Source organism: Bos javanicus, chromosome 9 (assembly GCF_032452875.1).
Source record: "Bos javanicus breed banteng chromosome 9, ARS-OSU_banteng_1.0, whole genome shotgun sequence".
Classification (NCBI taxonomy): domain Eukaryota; kingdom Metazoa; phylum Chordata; class Mammalia; order Artiodactyla; family Bovidae; genus Bos; species Bos javanicus.
The window spans coordinates 76,363,029-76,380,284 of record NC_083876.1 but is presented as its reverse complement, the minus strand read 5'-3'; the positions used below and the strand labels follow the sequence as shown (position 1 = coordinate 76,380,284).

General features: G+C 41.1%; 1 protein-coding gene across 2 annotated transcripts in view; it reads left to right on the top strand.

Annotated features, from left to right (window-relative positions):
• Positions 1-1,137: 1,137 nt before the first annotated feature.
• The window catches only part of NHSL1 (NHS like 1), a 152,296-nt gene continuing 136,177 nt past the window's right edge, over positions 1,138-17,256 (top strand). For both annotated transcript variants that reach the window (XM_061428120.1, XM_061428118.1), the window contains exon 1: positions 1,138-9,128. In XM_061428120.1, the coding sequence (XP_061284104.1) occupies positions 8,927-9,128 (202 nt within the window). In that variant the 5' untranslated portion in view covers positions 1,138-8,926. The remainder of the gene's footprint in view (positions 9,129-17,256) is intronic.

Below are 17,256 nucleotides of genomic sequence, written 5' to 3'. Positions count from 1 at the left end.
GGACAGAGGAGCCTGGCGGGCTATGGTCCATTAGATTGCGAAGAGTTGGACGTGACTGAGCATGCGTGTATCCTGTCGCTTGCTCAGAAGTGTTATTGCCCCTCCCACGCCCAAGTTGGCTTGCTTTGGCTAATAAATGTTAGCAACCATGATGCAGAAGCTGGTGCAGTTTAGCTTTGCTCTTTGGTGCTGTTGCCATGAGAAAGGAAAGCTTGAGCTGGCCTGCTGGTCCTAGGAGCAGGAGAGACACTACAGGTTGTCCCTTGGGTGGCTTGCTTTCCCGGTGTACCTGGGACTGCCCCCATTTTAAAATAAGTTCCGTGAAATTTCTCAGTCTCACATACTAGAGTGGAGCCACCCAGAGTCGAGTCCAGCATGGATTAGCTGGCCTCCAGATGACCACAAATTCATGAGAAGTTCTAAATGGTTGCTTCTTTAGGCCATTGAGTTCCGGGGTGCCTTGTTATGAAGCAGTTGTTAAGAGATATAGCTCCCAATAGACATTTGCTTATTTCAACTGAGACAGCTCTGGGCAGAAAATTTGAAGGTTTAGTAAAAGTTGAGCAGGTGAAAAGATAAGTGTTTTGGCACATGGGGGCACGTAAGCATCAAGGGCCCAGGGACCCAGAGTATGGTGTGAGCTGGCTCGTGGAGGTAAACTTTGGGGGGCGGGGTGCAGCTGAAAGCGAGCTGGCCCCTTTCCCAGGGTATTACAGTAGCCCAGGGAGACACTCTAGGACTGTGGCTTTCGTATGGTCGAGGTGAAGGCCAGGGTAGCGAGTAGGACAATCCTTGGCTCAAATTTCAAGCTTCCTACTAATTTGGTAGTCGTGGTTGAGGGTAGAGGGACACTTAGGCAAGTTACTTTATCACCTTTATCCTTGGTATCCACATCTATAAAACATGTATGGTGATGCACATTGCATAGGGTTTCTGTCAGAGGGAAGAAACTAACAGGAAAGTCCGTGATTTCTTCATTCTGACTCTATACTTACCTGTCAAGCTGGCAGCAAATGATCCAGTTAGAACAGTGTGCCTGAAAGCAAGATGGGCACTGCCCCTGTCGGCTCGCTGGTGTCAGAACTTTTCAAACTTTTCTTTCTCCTACTTTTTTTTTTTTGAAGTATAATTGCTTTGTAAGCTTTCCCACTCTTTTTTTTTTTAAGATGTTTGAATTTCTCATTTATTTCTTACACATTTATCTGGTTCAATGAAATCACTGAAGATATCAGCAATATTTAACACATGCTTAGCATGGAATGGTAGTATAATAAAGGATATAGATGAACTGGTAAAATGCTTAATTAAAAAAAAACAGATATATTCAGTGTGCTTCATAGAGTCACAGTGAATGTTCTTTAAAGATAGAAACAAATACAATAAATATTTTGGAAGATCACTTAAGGTGAACTCTTTGTCTTAAACATGTACCAGGAAAAACTGATGAAAAAAAATTTTCCACTGCCACAAAGCAACTAAGTTTACATCGTGGAACTGAGAAGGTCCCAGCCTGTCTGCATGGATTATCAGGTAGAGGGTGAGCTATTTTTCCGATTTTGACTTGCTGTTGATTACCCCAGGTTTTGGGTAGGGCCATTGAGTACTGGAGTTCTGGTGGATGGAAGCAGTGTACATGTCCTTGCAAACTAAGAAAAGTATATAGCCTAGCAGTTAATGACTGTCTTTCTTCTCAAAGTGAAGCATTATCTATGGATAATAGAAATTTATTATTAACTCTTTAATTCAGATTATATACATATATATGTCAGTTTACACATTTTACTTTTGCCTTTTAGAATTTAGTGATTAAAGAATGGAATTTAGTATAAAGGTCAAATTATCTCTTTGACCTGAAACATGCTAAGATCAGAAGCAAGAGGTAACATGGGAATGAATAGACGGTTCTGTTGTTCACTCTTGTGACCGGGATAGGTTAGTGCTGGCTGTGTTAGGTCCTGTAGGGGAGCTGGAGGGAAAGAGATGAGATCCCTGCCTTTAGCCTGCCAGGCCCCTCTGTCCATGGGATTTTCTGGGCAAGAATACTGGAGTGAGTTGCCATTTCCTACTCCAGAAGATCTTCCTGACACAGGGATCAAACCAGGGTCTCCCGCATTGCAGGCAGGTAGGTTCTTTACCACTGAGCCACCAGGAAAGAGCTCAGGGAGCATTATCATCTAGTATTGTGCTAACTCAAAGATGTCCGAGGGCCCTACCTGAGTGCTTTGGGAATTTGGAATTTCAGACCCTATAACAAACTTGAATCAGACTCTGCATTTTAATAAGATTTCCTATAATTTTTGTTCCAGACAAAATTTGTGAAGAACTGGTTGAGTAGGTAGAATGAAAAAATAATTATAAGGATTGGAGAGGCCATAGGAGAGGTATGAAGAGATCAAAAGATATCATGACTAATGTTTTTTTTTTTAATTTGGAATTTTACTTCAATTTCAAAGTAAGTTCATCCTTGGTCTTATTACATCAGAGTAATTTCAGACTCAATGCTTAGTTTTAGGGGAGCTTCTCGTATGAACCTCTTGGATGGGAACGTTTTCTTGGTCAAAGTCGGGGCAAAGTTTATATTCTTGGTTATAGACTGCTTACCAAGCCCCTAACAGTCCACAGTACATATCAATGACGGTACCGATCAGTGACAGCTTCTGACCGGGAACAGCCCTTCCCCCCTTGCAGCGCGCTGCATCCCAGGGGATTGAGAGCAGGCATGGGCTGCCATACTGCTCCTGCATCAGGTGATCCTGTGGGACCAGTGACACTAAGGCTTTGTGTTGGAACTTTTCAGACATGAAGACACTGAAAGGTGGGATTTAGGTTGTGATGATAGATAAATGCAAATGTTTGCATTTAATCTTTCCACTCTTAATTCCATGGAAAGGGACCTATTGTGACTTTCACAGCTAGAGCTCAGTGAAAAGGCAATGCTTTTCTTTTTTGTAAATGCTGAAGCTGTGGTAGATGAGGAGAACCCTGAAAATAGACCTCTCTCTCTGAGTAGTTAATTGGCAATGTTTCATCTTCCCTGACTTCCTCCTTGAGTAAATCAGTTGCTTAATTCTGTAGGGAGTGGGAGGTGGACGAGGAAGGAGGATTTAGTGTACTGTGGGAGTTAGCTTGCTGTGGCCCTGGGGGCAATATGAGGTTTTCTTTTTGTTGTTAGTTATAAATGTCTGGGCTCAAACTGTTTACTTCTCCATGTTGAGATAAGGTTTCATTATTCTTGTGTACAGATTACCTCATAGACAGTTTGCGTTTGAACCTACTTTTCAATTATTTATGAGAGATGACAGTTGGAAAAGCTGCTGCACCCAGTTCTAGAAGCTGAAGGTCGCTGTTGGTCATCTGTGTGGCTCATGGGGTAATCTGATAAGAGTACACTCTTCGCTGCTCTACCCGGTCAGGGCTGCTTTAGAACATGACACACTCCTTGCTGTGGTATATGGTTTTTTCACCTTGGTCTCCGTTCATAAGCCTTCTCTTTGTGCGCCCCATTGTAGCCAAGCCAGTGCTGTCCACCCCCAACTCTGACCCTACAGCACTGTTCTCCTTTGGTTTCTGACATCAGGGTTCTGCCTCTCCTATTCTTCCTTCCAGGTTTGAAGGGGAGATGCAATATGGGGAAGAACATTTTGTATTCTATTACAAGATAATCACTAAAGGGATGTTATGTTGCCTGTGAGCTTAAGTTATACGTAATGGCCCATCTCTGGGAACCGTGCTTCCCTGATAATAAGCATTTACCTAAAATACCTTTGTTTAGCTCACAGGAAATTTCCTGACTAGGTGTACATGTGAATGACTGCAGGGAGAAAGAAATTAACACATTTCCTCCAGAGGCTGATGGGAACCAGGAAGTGTTTGGCTTTACTCCTCCCGTTTTAGAATAAAAGGAGCCTGAATTCTAACTTGGGCAAGGTGGTTGTTTGGGGTATGAGCCCACCATCTTCTCAGTTTGCAGCCTTTCCGAATAAAGTCATTTTTCCTTGCCCCAACAGCTCGTCTCTTGATTATTGGCCTGTAGTATGGGGCGCAGTATGAGCTTAGACTTCGTAACAGAGGGTCAGGGCAGAAAAGGTACACATGGAAATTCAAAGTCATAGTGTTCCTTTGTGGCCTTTGAGGCCAAAAACCTGATGGCACTTGAAATTAGTTCCCACTCTTGGCTGGCATTTTAATGCAGATGGCAGGGGGAGCAATTACATGCCTGACTGAGTTGAGAGGTTTGTCTAATCCTATATCCTGTCATGTTTAACAACTTTTATGAAATCAAAAACTTCCATTTGAGCTAAATTCCTCTTTAAGGTTGTCGGTATATATCGAAACATGAAATACTGTGTCTTTTGGCAAGGACTTTCCAAACGTATTCAGTCTATCCCTTTGACTCATGCTGGAAATATAAATAAATCTTTCCAAATTAAGGGGTATTTGACTCAGGAATTCTCAAAGAAGATGATTCTAGAACTTTCCTTAGTAACACATTCTGATGTCTCCCAGTTTTTATAGTTATTAATAACTTTTCATTAATGCATTACTTAAATCATTCATGAAATAATATAATTTCTTGTCCTTTTGTCAGTAGCATTGGGTTAATTTCTCACCACCCTCAAGTGCTAAGAACTTAATATAAAAGAGCCAATAAATCATAAATCTGGTGTAAGTTCACATGGGGGTCGTTACCCAGAGGCTGTTTTGATTTTGGACGCACACAGTGGTGAGTGGCAGCTTGCAGCAAATAGCAGTGAGCAGTAGCTGGAAGCAAGGTCTTAGTTTCCCAGGCCTAACCACTGTCCATTTCAGCCTTCAGGCTCCCATCTCACAGTAAAAGGGCAAGGGTGCCAGCCAGGAGACAGCTGTGACAGAGTCCTTCTCCTGAAGTTACGTATTTCTCTCCATGAGCACTGCTGACTCACATGAAACATATAATTTAGGCAAGGTTGTTTATCTGATTTCCTGATGCCTGAAGCTCAGCAGGGGCAAAGTGGTAGGAAGGGAACAGTTATTGGCACATATGAGGACAACAGAAGCTTCACGTCGACAGCCTGACAGTGAGTGGGTGATGGGAAGCACTTCACAGTCAGGAATGCAGATAAAATCTGTTCAGCATGTCTGTTTAAAAGGTCTGGGGAGAGTGTATTTTATTGTAGACTTTCTTGGAAATAATAGTTAAACTAAGATTTTATTACATTGAAGATTATCGCTGAAGCTGTTTGAAGAAACAGGCTATACTCTCAAAGTGGGGATTTTCCACTGCGGGGTTATTGTTAAGATTAGCGGTAGTATACATGGTGTGCGTGGCACAAAGTAGCCACGACCCCCGATGCTTGGGGTGGGGGTAGTTTTGTATGGCCCTTGGCTTGATAGGTCCAGGTAATGGGTGTGGTTCGTCATCGTTGTGGCACAAATAAAGCTTGAATGAATGCGAGAGCTTTCTAGGGCTTCCCAGGTGGTGCAGAGGTAAAGTGCCTGCCAATGCAGGAGATGCAAGAGATGAGTCGGGAGGATCCCTTGGAATAGGAAATGGCAGCCTACTCCAGTATTCTTGCCTGAAAAATTCCACGGACAGAGGAGCCTGGTGGGCTACAGTTCATGGGTTTGCAAAGAGTTGGACACCAGTGAGCACACACACAACAGCTTTTTAAGCAATTCACTTACGTTTTTCTAAGCTAATTGGAGTGCCTAACTAGTTGGAGTATCTATCTTGTGTTTGACTCTTTGCGACCACATGGACTGTAGCCCACCAGGCTCCTCTGTCCATGGGATTCTCCAGGCAAGAACACTGGAGAGGGTTGCCATTTCCTTCTCCAGGGAATCTTCCCTACCCAGGAATAGAACCCAGGTCTCCTGCACTGCAGGCAGATTCTTTACCATCTGAGGCAATCAAGAATCCACCTATCTAAAATGAAAAGTTAAAATCCAAGTATTCCTCCAAAGCTGGTTTAGGTCATTGTATTTTATTTTGATCATAGGGGAACTCTGATCCAGTTGTAAAAGTAATTAATTTATTTGACCTCCTTTTACTTAAGTGAAGATACTAATAATCAAGGCTCAGTCTAACAGAATAGCTAATAGATGGAGAATTGGTTACATGCAAGCATATCTATTGGTCTTGTGACTAATGGGAAACCTTTAAGTTTCTTGGAAGTTCTGCATAAGTGTGTGCTTAATTTGAGGGAGGGTCATGAGTCTAGTCCCTGAATGGACCAGTTTTCCTTCCTGATGGCTTGGTGGTGAATATTCCTCTACTTCTTCCCAGAGGAGTGGAGAAACAGGAGGTACTGGAGGAAGACACACCGGTTGCTAATGACACCAGTTCATCTACGCTATTGCGTGTGTATGTGTGTACACTTGGAGGACGCCGGGCTGGGGAAAATGTTCAGCAGTACTTCCTGAATATACAGCACAGCACAAGGTTAATTTCAGGGCTTCTGTGTTTCTGTGTTAAAACTGTTAACTGTAGGACATAAAAATCAGTCCAGAAACCACTGTTCCTTGTTTGGGGTCCATGGATCCTCAACGAATAAATAACCCGGATGTCACAGGGTCCTCTGTGCCAACGGTAAGCAGCATTTGGGATGTTTTGTATTTTCTGGCCTATTGGTTTTTTTTGTTTTGTTTTGTTTTTTTACTATTTTGAGTTTCTCAGAGTCTTTGACTTGAAAAGAATATTGAATATTTGAACTGTGATTTTAGCCACTGTTGCCATGTATAGTTATATCATTTTTTACCCTTAGGCTGCTGCTGCTAAGTCGCTTCAGTCGTGTCTGACTCTCTGCGACCCTTATAGTAATGATCAGAGTGGAGGTCTCACTCCTCTGAGTAACACTGGTGTGTTACATATGTTCTCTGAACCTGAATTTCTCCATCAGTAGATTGAGAGATTTAAACGACGTGATTTCTTGAGGACACTTTGAGCTTTTGTACTGAGTCCGTATTTTTGCTACCTGGATTGTTCTGTAGCTTTGCCTTTGAGTCTTAGCGCCTGTTCCTTGTCATGGTTTCCATGGTAGTATGAGCTGCCCATCCATGGAACACTTGGTAGCTGCTCTGTGTTTTTTTCTATAAATGTTCCAATCCTGTTAAGCGTGTAGAGCCTTTTCCTTACCATCTCAGTTAACTGCAATAGATGTATGATGCTTTTAAAATCCTGCTTTTATTAATTTCAGTCAAACTTGGTTTTCTATTGCAGTTTGTTAGCTTTATTTGCTTAATGCTCAATGCTAAGTACAGGAAGGGGGTTCTTAGGTGGCTCCGTGGTAAAGAATCCACCTGTGATGCAGGAGATTCAGCTTCAATCCCTGGGTGGGGAAGATCCCCTGGAGGGGGAAATGGCAACCTGTTCCACTGTTCTTTCCTGGAAAATTGCATGGACAGAGGAGCCTGGCGGGCTACAGTCCTTGGGATCACAAAAGGTCGAACACAACTGAGCGAATAAACGAGTACAGGAGAGTGAGATATGGACCCAGCTTTCTACGTGTCCTTACTCTGAATGACTCTCTTGGGAGAGGATACTGACCCAAGTCTCTATGATAGAAAGCTGCAGAAATTCTTCACACCCCTAGGTTTGTGGAATTATGCTGGTCTTGGGTGAAATGCTGCACCCTAATGCATTCCAACATGTGGCTCTAGATATTTTGCATGCTCTGATTAAGATTTACAAAGGGCTCGAGCCTGCAGCTAATTGTTACCAGCGTAGCTCTCAGATGATGGTTCTCTGTGATAGGATGATCATTCAAAGAGGAGAGGAATGACCCCTGCGGGCTGCTGGTGGCGAAGCAGAGGTGGCTCATCAGTCCCACGCTCTGGCTGCTGGTGGAAAATAGGAGAGGCCAAGACAGGTGCAGAAATGGCTGCACTTCACCTTCACTGAAAGCTGCAAGTGACATCATAGCTTGGTCAGTTTCATTCCCTTTGGAAGTAGATGATGACGTTCTTAAATCCATTTAGGAATGCTGATGAAATTTAACTACATCATCTTTGAAGGCACCTTCTAAAAAAATCCCACTTCCAGAAGTGGTCTGATGATAATCCAGTTTTGGCTTTAAAAAATTTGTCCGGAAGTCTGTATTCTACACAGACTTGCATTTTCATAGCTTTGCTGGAGTTCAGAAGTTAGAGCTCCCTCTGAAGTGTTGGCTGCAGGGAGGCGGGGTTTTCTGTCTCCAATGAGGTGGCTTCAGTGTCCGGAAAAGCCTATCGCCTTTCACAGGAGCGCTTACTCTGTAATCCAAGCAATAGCCACGCAGCCTGTTTTATTGTTTGTGGAGTCCTGTGGCTCCTGGGCGCTTCACAGACGGCAAGGAGGGCAAGTGGGGGATTTACGACTCTGCACTGAGCTGGGGCCAGTGAGTCGAACTCTTTGATTTCTCCCAAGTCACCTGTGTGGGTGAACTTTAAACTAGGTACCTGAGTTGACGCTGAATCTTTTTCTCCAGCCTGAGGAGTTCCTTCTGTCTGCAGCAGACGGCTGGCTTTCTGCCTGAGCGGGGAAAGATGCCTGGGAGAGGAATAGGATTACAGTACGGGATGCTAGGTACACACCAAAGAGTCGGAGTGCCTTGGTCCTGCTCTTCGCCAAGTCCTGACAAGCGTTCCTGAAATGAACGTTTTGCTGCTTTTTTAAAATTATACTTTTAGTCATTTTTATTGGGTGGAGGGAGACTGTGGATATTCTTGATCTTTAAACCAAGTACCACAATGTGAAAAAACGTTTTTTTCCCCCCTAAACTCTCATTTCCCTTTTTTTTTTGTAATTGGATGACACAGAAGCAGTCTTTCTGCAGACTCAGACTCTCAATATTGTCTGACTAAGTAGCAAGGAGGAGGTTCGTGGAAAGGACCTGGGACAATTTGAAAAAACGAGGTTTTTGTTGGCTGGATTGACCTTTCTCTGTAGTCAACTTTGATGTGAAAGAAGATGAAAAAGGAAGGCTCTTCAGGTTCCTTTAGACTCAAGTCAAACCCAGGTTCCCTCTCACGTGCTGTGAGTTGGATAAATTTCTCCTCCTTGTCCAGGCAAACAAAGAGGCTGTTTCGCAGTGATGGGGAGTTGTCGGTCTGTGGGCAGCAGGTGGAAGCAGATGATGAAAACTGGACCTACGGAACCCAGCCCAGAAAAGGTGACTTGACTTTTTTTTTTATGTACACATTTTTAGAAGTTTGCTCTGTACTGTTCTTTGTTGCTATCACTGATTTCCGTTCACAGTTTTTGACCCCTTTTGGAATTTTTGTGGTGTTTTTATGTTGGAATTCAGTGTCAGTCATTTGTGTACATGTCTAAAGTAAAAATACTCCTTAAACTAGATTCAACTTGAGACCGTGTCCTTCTCAGAAGGATAAAATAGCTGTTACGTGTCCCCAGCACTCTGCCCGCCCCCCGCCCCCACCCCACCTTCCGCACACTCATGTGACTTGTGCAAAGTTCAATGGTAAGCCACCATCCTGGGAGGAATCGTCTGCTCTTTACAACAACTGAAAGTTAGGATATGGAGGTCTTTTCTAAAACGGTGCACTGAGAAAACTTTGGGAATCGTGGGTAGACTTTCTGTGTATTTCTTTAAGACAACTGAATTACCTGAACGCTTGAATGAACAGGTGCCAGGGTGACACCAAGGAAATGAACACACGAAGCACTAACCCTTGATATCGTGTCCAAAAGGAGTTTTTGGATTTCTTTCAAGTTTTTTTTCAGACCAGTACTAGTTTTCTGTTCTCAGGTTTAACATGTTTTGCCTTCTTCAAGGTGAAGAAAAATATCAATCCTGGCAGAAAAGAGGGGAACTATTTCAATATTTCTTAAACACACCCCTGTTTTATATTTAGAATTTCTGAGGTCTTCCTCCTAGAATGTTTACTGGACAGACCGAATTGTTAGGCTCTGAAATGGTTTCTCCATTCAGAGCAGTGGCACAGCCCAGTGGGGGAGTGCTATTTAAGGCTTACAAAAGAACCTCATCCAGACATTCCGCGTGATTGTGTTTTCCCTGTTTATCACATTCTTCCCGTGCCAAGAGAAACCTCGCTAAAACCTTTCAGAGACCTGTCATTCCCCTTCTTTTGGGAAACGAAACTGCTGAAATGTGAGAGAATCAACTAAGTTAAATATGAGCTTATGGGGACAGTAATTATATTCCATGGACTGGAAATTAAACGCACCCATCTTCACGGATAATGTAGGTTAAGCCATTTGCTCTTGTCTGTTAAACTGTGGCTCAGGAGGGACTAGTTACTGCTCTTTGAAGATGTCAGTTGTTTATTATGTGAAGAAGGTGGTCCACAGTGGTCTGCTGATACTGAGCCACAGTGTGATGTTTTTAGTTCAGATGGTGTATAAATTGCCTGGTGTAGAAAAGGCATTTATACTTTCTGGCTGGAGTTGTGTAGTTCAGTAAGTCCACGAACTTTACTTTTTCTAAATCAGGAATAAGCTGTGGTTTTGGTAAATGGGTGGGTTGTAATGTTCGAAGGGTGGATACAGTAGTGCTGTGGTTGCGAGAGGGTGTAGTTTTAATTCCTTTGGGCTTTGCCAGAGGTGGTTGTTTTATGACTTGTTTTGTTTTAAATCAACCGCTGTCAAGTTTCTGTTAAAGATTGTGTACATGTGAGCACGAGGCTTTAGGATTTCTATCATAGATGCTCCATCTAAATTAACACTAAAGGGAAAGAAACTGTGAATTTGCATGGATTAGTTTTGGTTGGGAAATGAAGCAAATACTGTACACTTGACTTGTAAAAAATAAAGAAGTCATTGTAAAGACCAGAGCGATTTGTGGAAGGAGGACTTGTTTATGTAAGAAAACAAAAGATTGTGCCCTTTATCCCTTACTGTAATGGGGAATTCTATAGCCTCGTGAAGATAAATGGTGGCATAATACAGTGTGTACATTTATACGGAGCTTAGAAATAATTGGACATGGATAATATTATCACTTTGACATGTGCAGTTACGGGGACATCCTTAAAAAGCTGCCTATAGATCAGAATTCATGGTCTTGGATTCTGTTTTCACATTTGACTTGCAAAAGAAAATTGGCTCCCAACTTTGACATGTTGCCTCAGGAGCATTATAACAGTTGATCTTTATTCCACATAATTCTTTCCTTTGGAGAAATATGGAATGACTTTTGTTTATCCTTAGCGATCAAAAGAGGGAATATCTTTCAGAAAAGTTATACAGGGTTGGAGTTTTGTTTTAGTTTTCATTGTTGATTTTTTGTTTTTTTAGGAGCATCAAATAAGCTAGAAGTCTAACAAGGATTATCAGTCAGTGCCAAGAATACCCAATGGGCATATTAGGATTTGTTTGCAAATAAATATGTATTGAAGACATATTGGTCTGATGGGGATTGGATAGCATCTTTCTTTTATATCTGTCTGCCTAGACCTCATGCATCTGAATCCACTTCCTTTCAGCCTGCTCCCCAACCCCTTGACCTTATTTTAACATTTTTGTGATTTACACAAGTCTCTAAGAACCTGATCTTCATCTTCTCCTCTGCAGACATGTACTACCATCAAGCAGTGACAGCCAGAGGTAGGACAGTGCGGCTTAACAGGTCTTCCTCGAGTCAGTAGTCCTGTCTGTGTTCTTCCCCCTACCCCCACCCCCAAGGGATCTGTCCAATGGGCTGATGGGGTGTCTGGTTCTGTAGGCTCTCTCCCTCCCATCCGGCAGCTGCTGCTAGGTCAGAGTTCTTGCCCTGCTCTCTGCCTACTTCTCCAGGTCACATTGCTTTGCTCAATTAGCCTACTGAATCACCACTATCAGCGGTGTTTCAGTGGTATGTTGAATAAGATGCACATTCATTTTATTAAACAGTTTTTTCAAATTTTGTTTTTGTGCTTTTTATAGTGAATCTCCATATTAGATTGCTTATCAATAACACCAGAATAAAGTGTTCAAGTGGTTACCCTTATGGCTGTCTATCAGTACACAGTCCCATCACTTTATAATCCATTGTTACTGATTATATTCAAGAAGCTAAGGATAAAATTCCTGAGCCTAAAAAGTAACTAGAAGATACACATTGATATGTCTGAAGCAATCACAAGTAAGGACCTTTGTGCTTTCTCATGTTCTAGCACGTGACAAGTTTCAAAACTCTCTTGTATTGACATTGGTACTCTGGAAGGTAAAAATGAATTGAGTAACAGTAGTGACCCATCCTTAGAGTCTTTAGGTGATGTGATCTGCTATAACAGCAGATGATATTTTTACTTAATTAGCCATGATAATCAAGTGTCCTTTAGAATATTAATGAACCATGTGCTGTTTTACTAGATGCCTGTGTAGTCAAAAAATAGAAGTTAGTTGTAAATGAGACAAGCTGTTACTTTTCTTGTGGAGTTATGAGAGAATTTAGAAGGAATTTTCATTGAGTATCATGTGTAGGGTACAGAGAAGTATAAACACACGGCCCCTGAAGTCATGGAGTTCATACTTCAGGGGAGAAGTGAATAAGGCATCTAATGGAGAATTAAAGAGAAAATGCAGGAGAATTGTGAAAAAGTGTGAAAAAAGTTTTAGAATGAGAAGATACTTTATCTGGAGCACTTTCATGTTTTGCAAGGTTTTCCAGCTGTGCATTGATTTACATAATATTTAATGAGCTCCTGCTTTGTTTCCAGTACTGTGGAAGGTTCTCAAGGGAGACTAATGACCAGTAATATTTATTCTGTACTTCCCCTATCTCACTTGCTTACTCTTCTTTTCTCAATTAAAACCAAAAGAGGAGGAATTATAGTGGGATATCCTCTCATTGAGCAGAGTGTGTTTTGTTGGAGCCTCAGTTCTGTTCATTTGTGCAGAGGCATGATTGATGATTCTGGTATTGGCAGGTCAACAGATTGGGTAATTGACATGCAAAGCCTCAATTTAAAGGGTGCTTTCATTCTCTTCTTCTGGATGTTGCCATATGTATTAATAACATTGCAAAATTGGAATCATTTGAATTTCAGTTCACTCCCTTCACAGAAGCTACAAAAATGACCAGAGAATGGCCTTACTAGGTATCAAGGGTAATGAATAATCCATACACTAGGTAATCAATTGTCCAGTGTGGGAATTGGCTGTATTTAAAATAATTTCATCCCAATGTCCTCGCTGATAAAACAGTCGCAGAATACAGAATGCTTGTGCATAATTAGATTAGCAGTGACTTCAGATATTATAGTGGAGAAAAATGGCATGGCAGACCAAAAGCTGCAAGGTCAAGATCCTGTTACTATGTAAATACCTGTGATTTATTTTTGATCATAAAATCTTTAACATTATAAGATTTGAGAACATTTCTTCCATGGCATTAAAAAAAAAAAAAAAACAACTTGGGAAATATTGTCAAAGCAGCACTGCAAATTTGAGAGTAAAATTACACATTACACAAATATTTATGCTGAGGATCACTGTGTATGTTGGAAAAATAGCAAAATGGAGTTTATCTTGGTGTCTTAATAAAAAGAGATAAGAAGAATATTCTCAGTGTGGTGAATGTAATGTTTTCTTTCTACTGAAGCTGACATTCTGTAAAAGAGACAAACAATGAATGCCACTTAATATTTTATCTGGTTTGTTGAGACTGCCCTTTATTAACCTTTGTTTTTTCTTTTGAAATTAGAGTCTCTGTCTTGCTGCCTTATTGCAAAAATGATCCTATTTGTTATTAAATTGATGAAGTTCTATCAAGATATTTTATCTAATACCCTTTCTTTATTGTCTTGTTTTTAGAAGTTTGTGCATTTGCTTTGAGACTTAGGTACTTATTTAGATTACTGGAGATATCAGAGTAATGAAGGAAATAACTTATTGTGAGAGCTTGGGTTTTAAAAGTGAGTAACCTATGTTCTTTTTTCTTTTAAAAAATTCAATTAATTTAAAAATTAACATATAGTTAATATAACCTGTGTTGTTTTCCATGGAAATGTCTTTACTGGGTTTTGAAATTGTCTTTACTTTTTTTGAAATTGTTCTTTACAGTTATTTTAAAAGTAATTAAAAAGACTGCACATTAATTAGGGTTAATTTTTATTTCTCTTACAACTTGTATTTATATAATTAGGTATTCATAGAAAGTGTTATATTTTCATGTAATTTCAGAGGTTTGGGATTTAGCTGTCATTTTCTGTCAAATTAAGTGGGGTGTTTGTGTTTATTTTTACCACAGTATTTCCTATCAGATGCTTCAGGTAGCTCCAGTGCTGTCAGTTTTATCTCAAGGTCTGTTGTGCCTGCACTCAGTCACTGTCTGTCTTTACTGCGGTCCAGGTCTTCATCAGCTCTTACCTGGCCTTCTGAAAGGTCTTCTCCTTTTGTTATCTTCACTCTTGTTGTCTTTGAGCTGTTAATATTCTTGAGTCTACACTATAATTGGAGTGATCTTCTTAAAATACAAATACCATATATCTGTGTATGCTCAGTCACTCAGTCATGTCTGACTCTTTGCAACCCTATGAACTATAGTCTACTAGGCTCCTCTGTCCTTGAGATTTCCCAGGCAAGAATACTGGAGTGGGTTGCCATTTCCTCCTTCAGGAGATCTTCCTGACCCAGGGATTGAACCTGTGTCTCCTGTATCAGCAGGTGGATTCTTTGCCACTGAGCCACCTAGGAAGCCCCATAAATAGTCCCCCTTTATCCTTGGTTTCAATTTTTACGGATTCAGTTACCTGTGTCAACTGTAATCTGAAAATATTAAATGGAAAATTCCAGAAATTATAACTTTTAAATTGTACACTGTTCTGAATAGCATGATGAATCCTCTTGCCATCCTGCTCTGTGCTGCCCGGGATGTGAGTAACCCCTTTGTTCAGAGTATCCCACCCGTTAGTCACTTAGTGGCCATCTCGTCTCGGTTATCAGATTGACTGTCATGGTATCGCGGTGCTTGTGTTCCAGTCACTCTCATTTCACTTAATAATAGCCCCAAAGCGCAAGAGTCATGATGTTCACAATTCAGATAAGCCAAAGAGAAGCCATGAAGTGCCTTATTTAACTGAAAAGGTGAACTTCTCGACTAAAGGACAGGGAAAAAAATCCTATACTGACTGATGTTGCCAAAATCTATGGTAAGAAGGAATCTTCTATCTGTGAAATTGTGAAGAAGGAAAAATAAATTCGTGTTAGTTTTGCTGTTGCGCCTCAAATTGCAAGTTATAGCCACAGTGTGTCATAAGTGCTTAGTTAAGATGAAAAAAAGCATTAAATTTGAATAATAAGATATTTTGAAAGAGAGATATATTCTTAAACCTCTATTATAGTATTTTATTACTAGTAATTTCTGTTACTCTCTTACTGTGCCTAATTTATAAATTAAACTTTATTATAGGTGTATGCAGGAAGAAATGTAGTGTACATAGGATGCAGGACTATCCTTGGTTTCAGGTACCCCTAGGGGGTCTTTTTTTCTGATGATCCAACGGAGGTTGGCAATTTGATCTCTGGTTCCTCTGCCTTTTCTTTTTTTTTTCCTCTGCCTTTTCTAAACCCATCTGAACATCTGGAAGTTCACGGTTCACCTACTGTTGAAGCTTGGCTTGGAGAATTTTGAGCATTACTTTGCTAGCGTGTGAGATGAGTGCAATTGTGCGGTAGTTTGAGCATTCTTTGGCATTGCCTTTCTTTGGGATTGGAATGAAAACTGACCTTTTCCAGTCCTGTGGCTGCTGCTGAGTTTTCCAAATTTGCTGGCATATTGAGTGCAGCACTTTCACAGCATCATCTTTCAGGATTTGAAATAACTCAGCTGGAATTCCATCACTTCCACTAGCTTTGTTCGTAGTGATGCTTTCTAAGGTCCACTTGACTTCACATTCCAGGATATCTGGCTCTAGGTGAGTGCTCACACCTTTGTGATTACCTGGGCCATGAAGATCTTTTTTGTAGAGTTCTATGTATTCTTGCCACCTCTTCTTAATATCTTCTGCTTCTGTTAGGTCCATACCATTTCTGTCCTTAATTGTGCTCCTTTTTGCATGAAATGTTCCCTTGGTATCTCTAATTTTCTTGAAGAGATCTCTAGTCTTTCCCATTCTATTGTTTTCTTCTATTTCTTTGCATTGATCACCGAGGAAGGCTTTATTTTCTCTCCTTGCTATTCTTTGGAACTCTGCATTCAAATGGGTATATCTTTCCTTTTCGCTTCTCTCCAAGGCCAAATTTGCCTATTATTCTGGGTATCTCTTGACTTTCAACTTTTGCATTCCAGTCCCCTATAATGAAAAGAATATCTTTTTTTGGGTGTTAGTGCTAGAAGGTCTTGTAGGTCTTCATAGAACTGTTCAACTCCGGCTTCTTACTGGGGTACAGACTTGGATTACTGTGATATTGAATGGTTTGCCTTGGAAACAAACAGAGATCATTCTGTTGTTTTTGAGATTGCATCGAAGTACTTCATTTAGCACTCTTTTGTTGACTATGATGGCTACTCCATTTCTTCTAAGTGACTCTTGCCCACAGTAGTAGATATAATGGTCATCTGAGTTAAATTCATCCATTCCAGTCCATTTTAGTTCACTGATTCCTAAAATATTGATGTTCACTCTTGCCATCTCCTATCTGACCACTTCCAATTTGCCCTGATTCGTGAACCTAACTTTCCAGGTTCCTATGCAATATTGTTCTTTACAGTATCAGTCACACCCACAACTGGGTGTTACTTTTGCTTTCTGGAGTCATTTCTCCACTCTTCTCCAGTACCATATTGGGCACCTACTGACCTGGGGAGTTCATCTTTCAGTGTCCTATCTTTTCATACTGTTTTCATGGGGTTTTTCATACTGTTTTCATACCCTAGCCTTTTCATACTGTTCATGGGGTTCTCAAGGCAAGAATACTGAAGTGGTTTGCCATTCCCTTCTCCAGTGGACCCCGTTTTGTCGGAACTCTTCCACCATGACCCATCTGTCTTGAATGGCCCTACACGGCATGGCTCATAGTTTCATTGAGTTAGACTAGGCTGTGGTCCATGTAATCAGTTTGATTAGTTTTCTGTGATTGTGGTTTTCATTCTGATGGATAAGGATAAGAGGCTTGTGGAAGCTTCCTGAGGAGAGAGACTGACTGAGGGGGAAACTGAGTCTTGTTCTGATGGGTGGGGCCATGTTCAGTAAATCTTTAATTGGATTTTCTGTTGTTGGGCTGGGCTGTGGTCCCTCCCTGTTGTTTGACCTGAGGCGAAACTATGGTGGAGGTAATGAAGATAATGGCGACTTCCTCCAAAAGGTCCCATGCAGGCACTGCTGCACTGAGTGCCC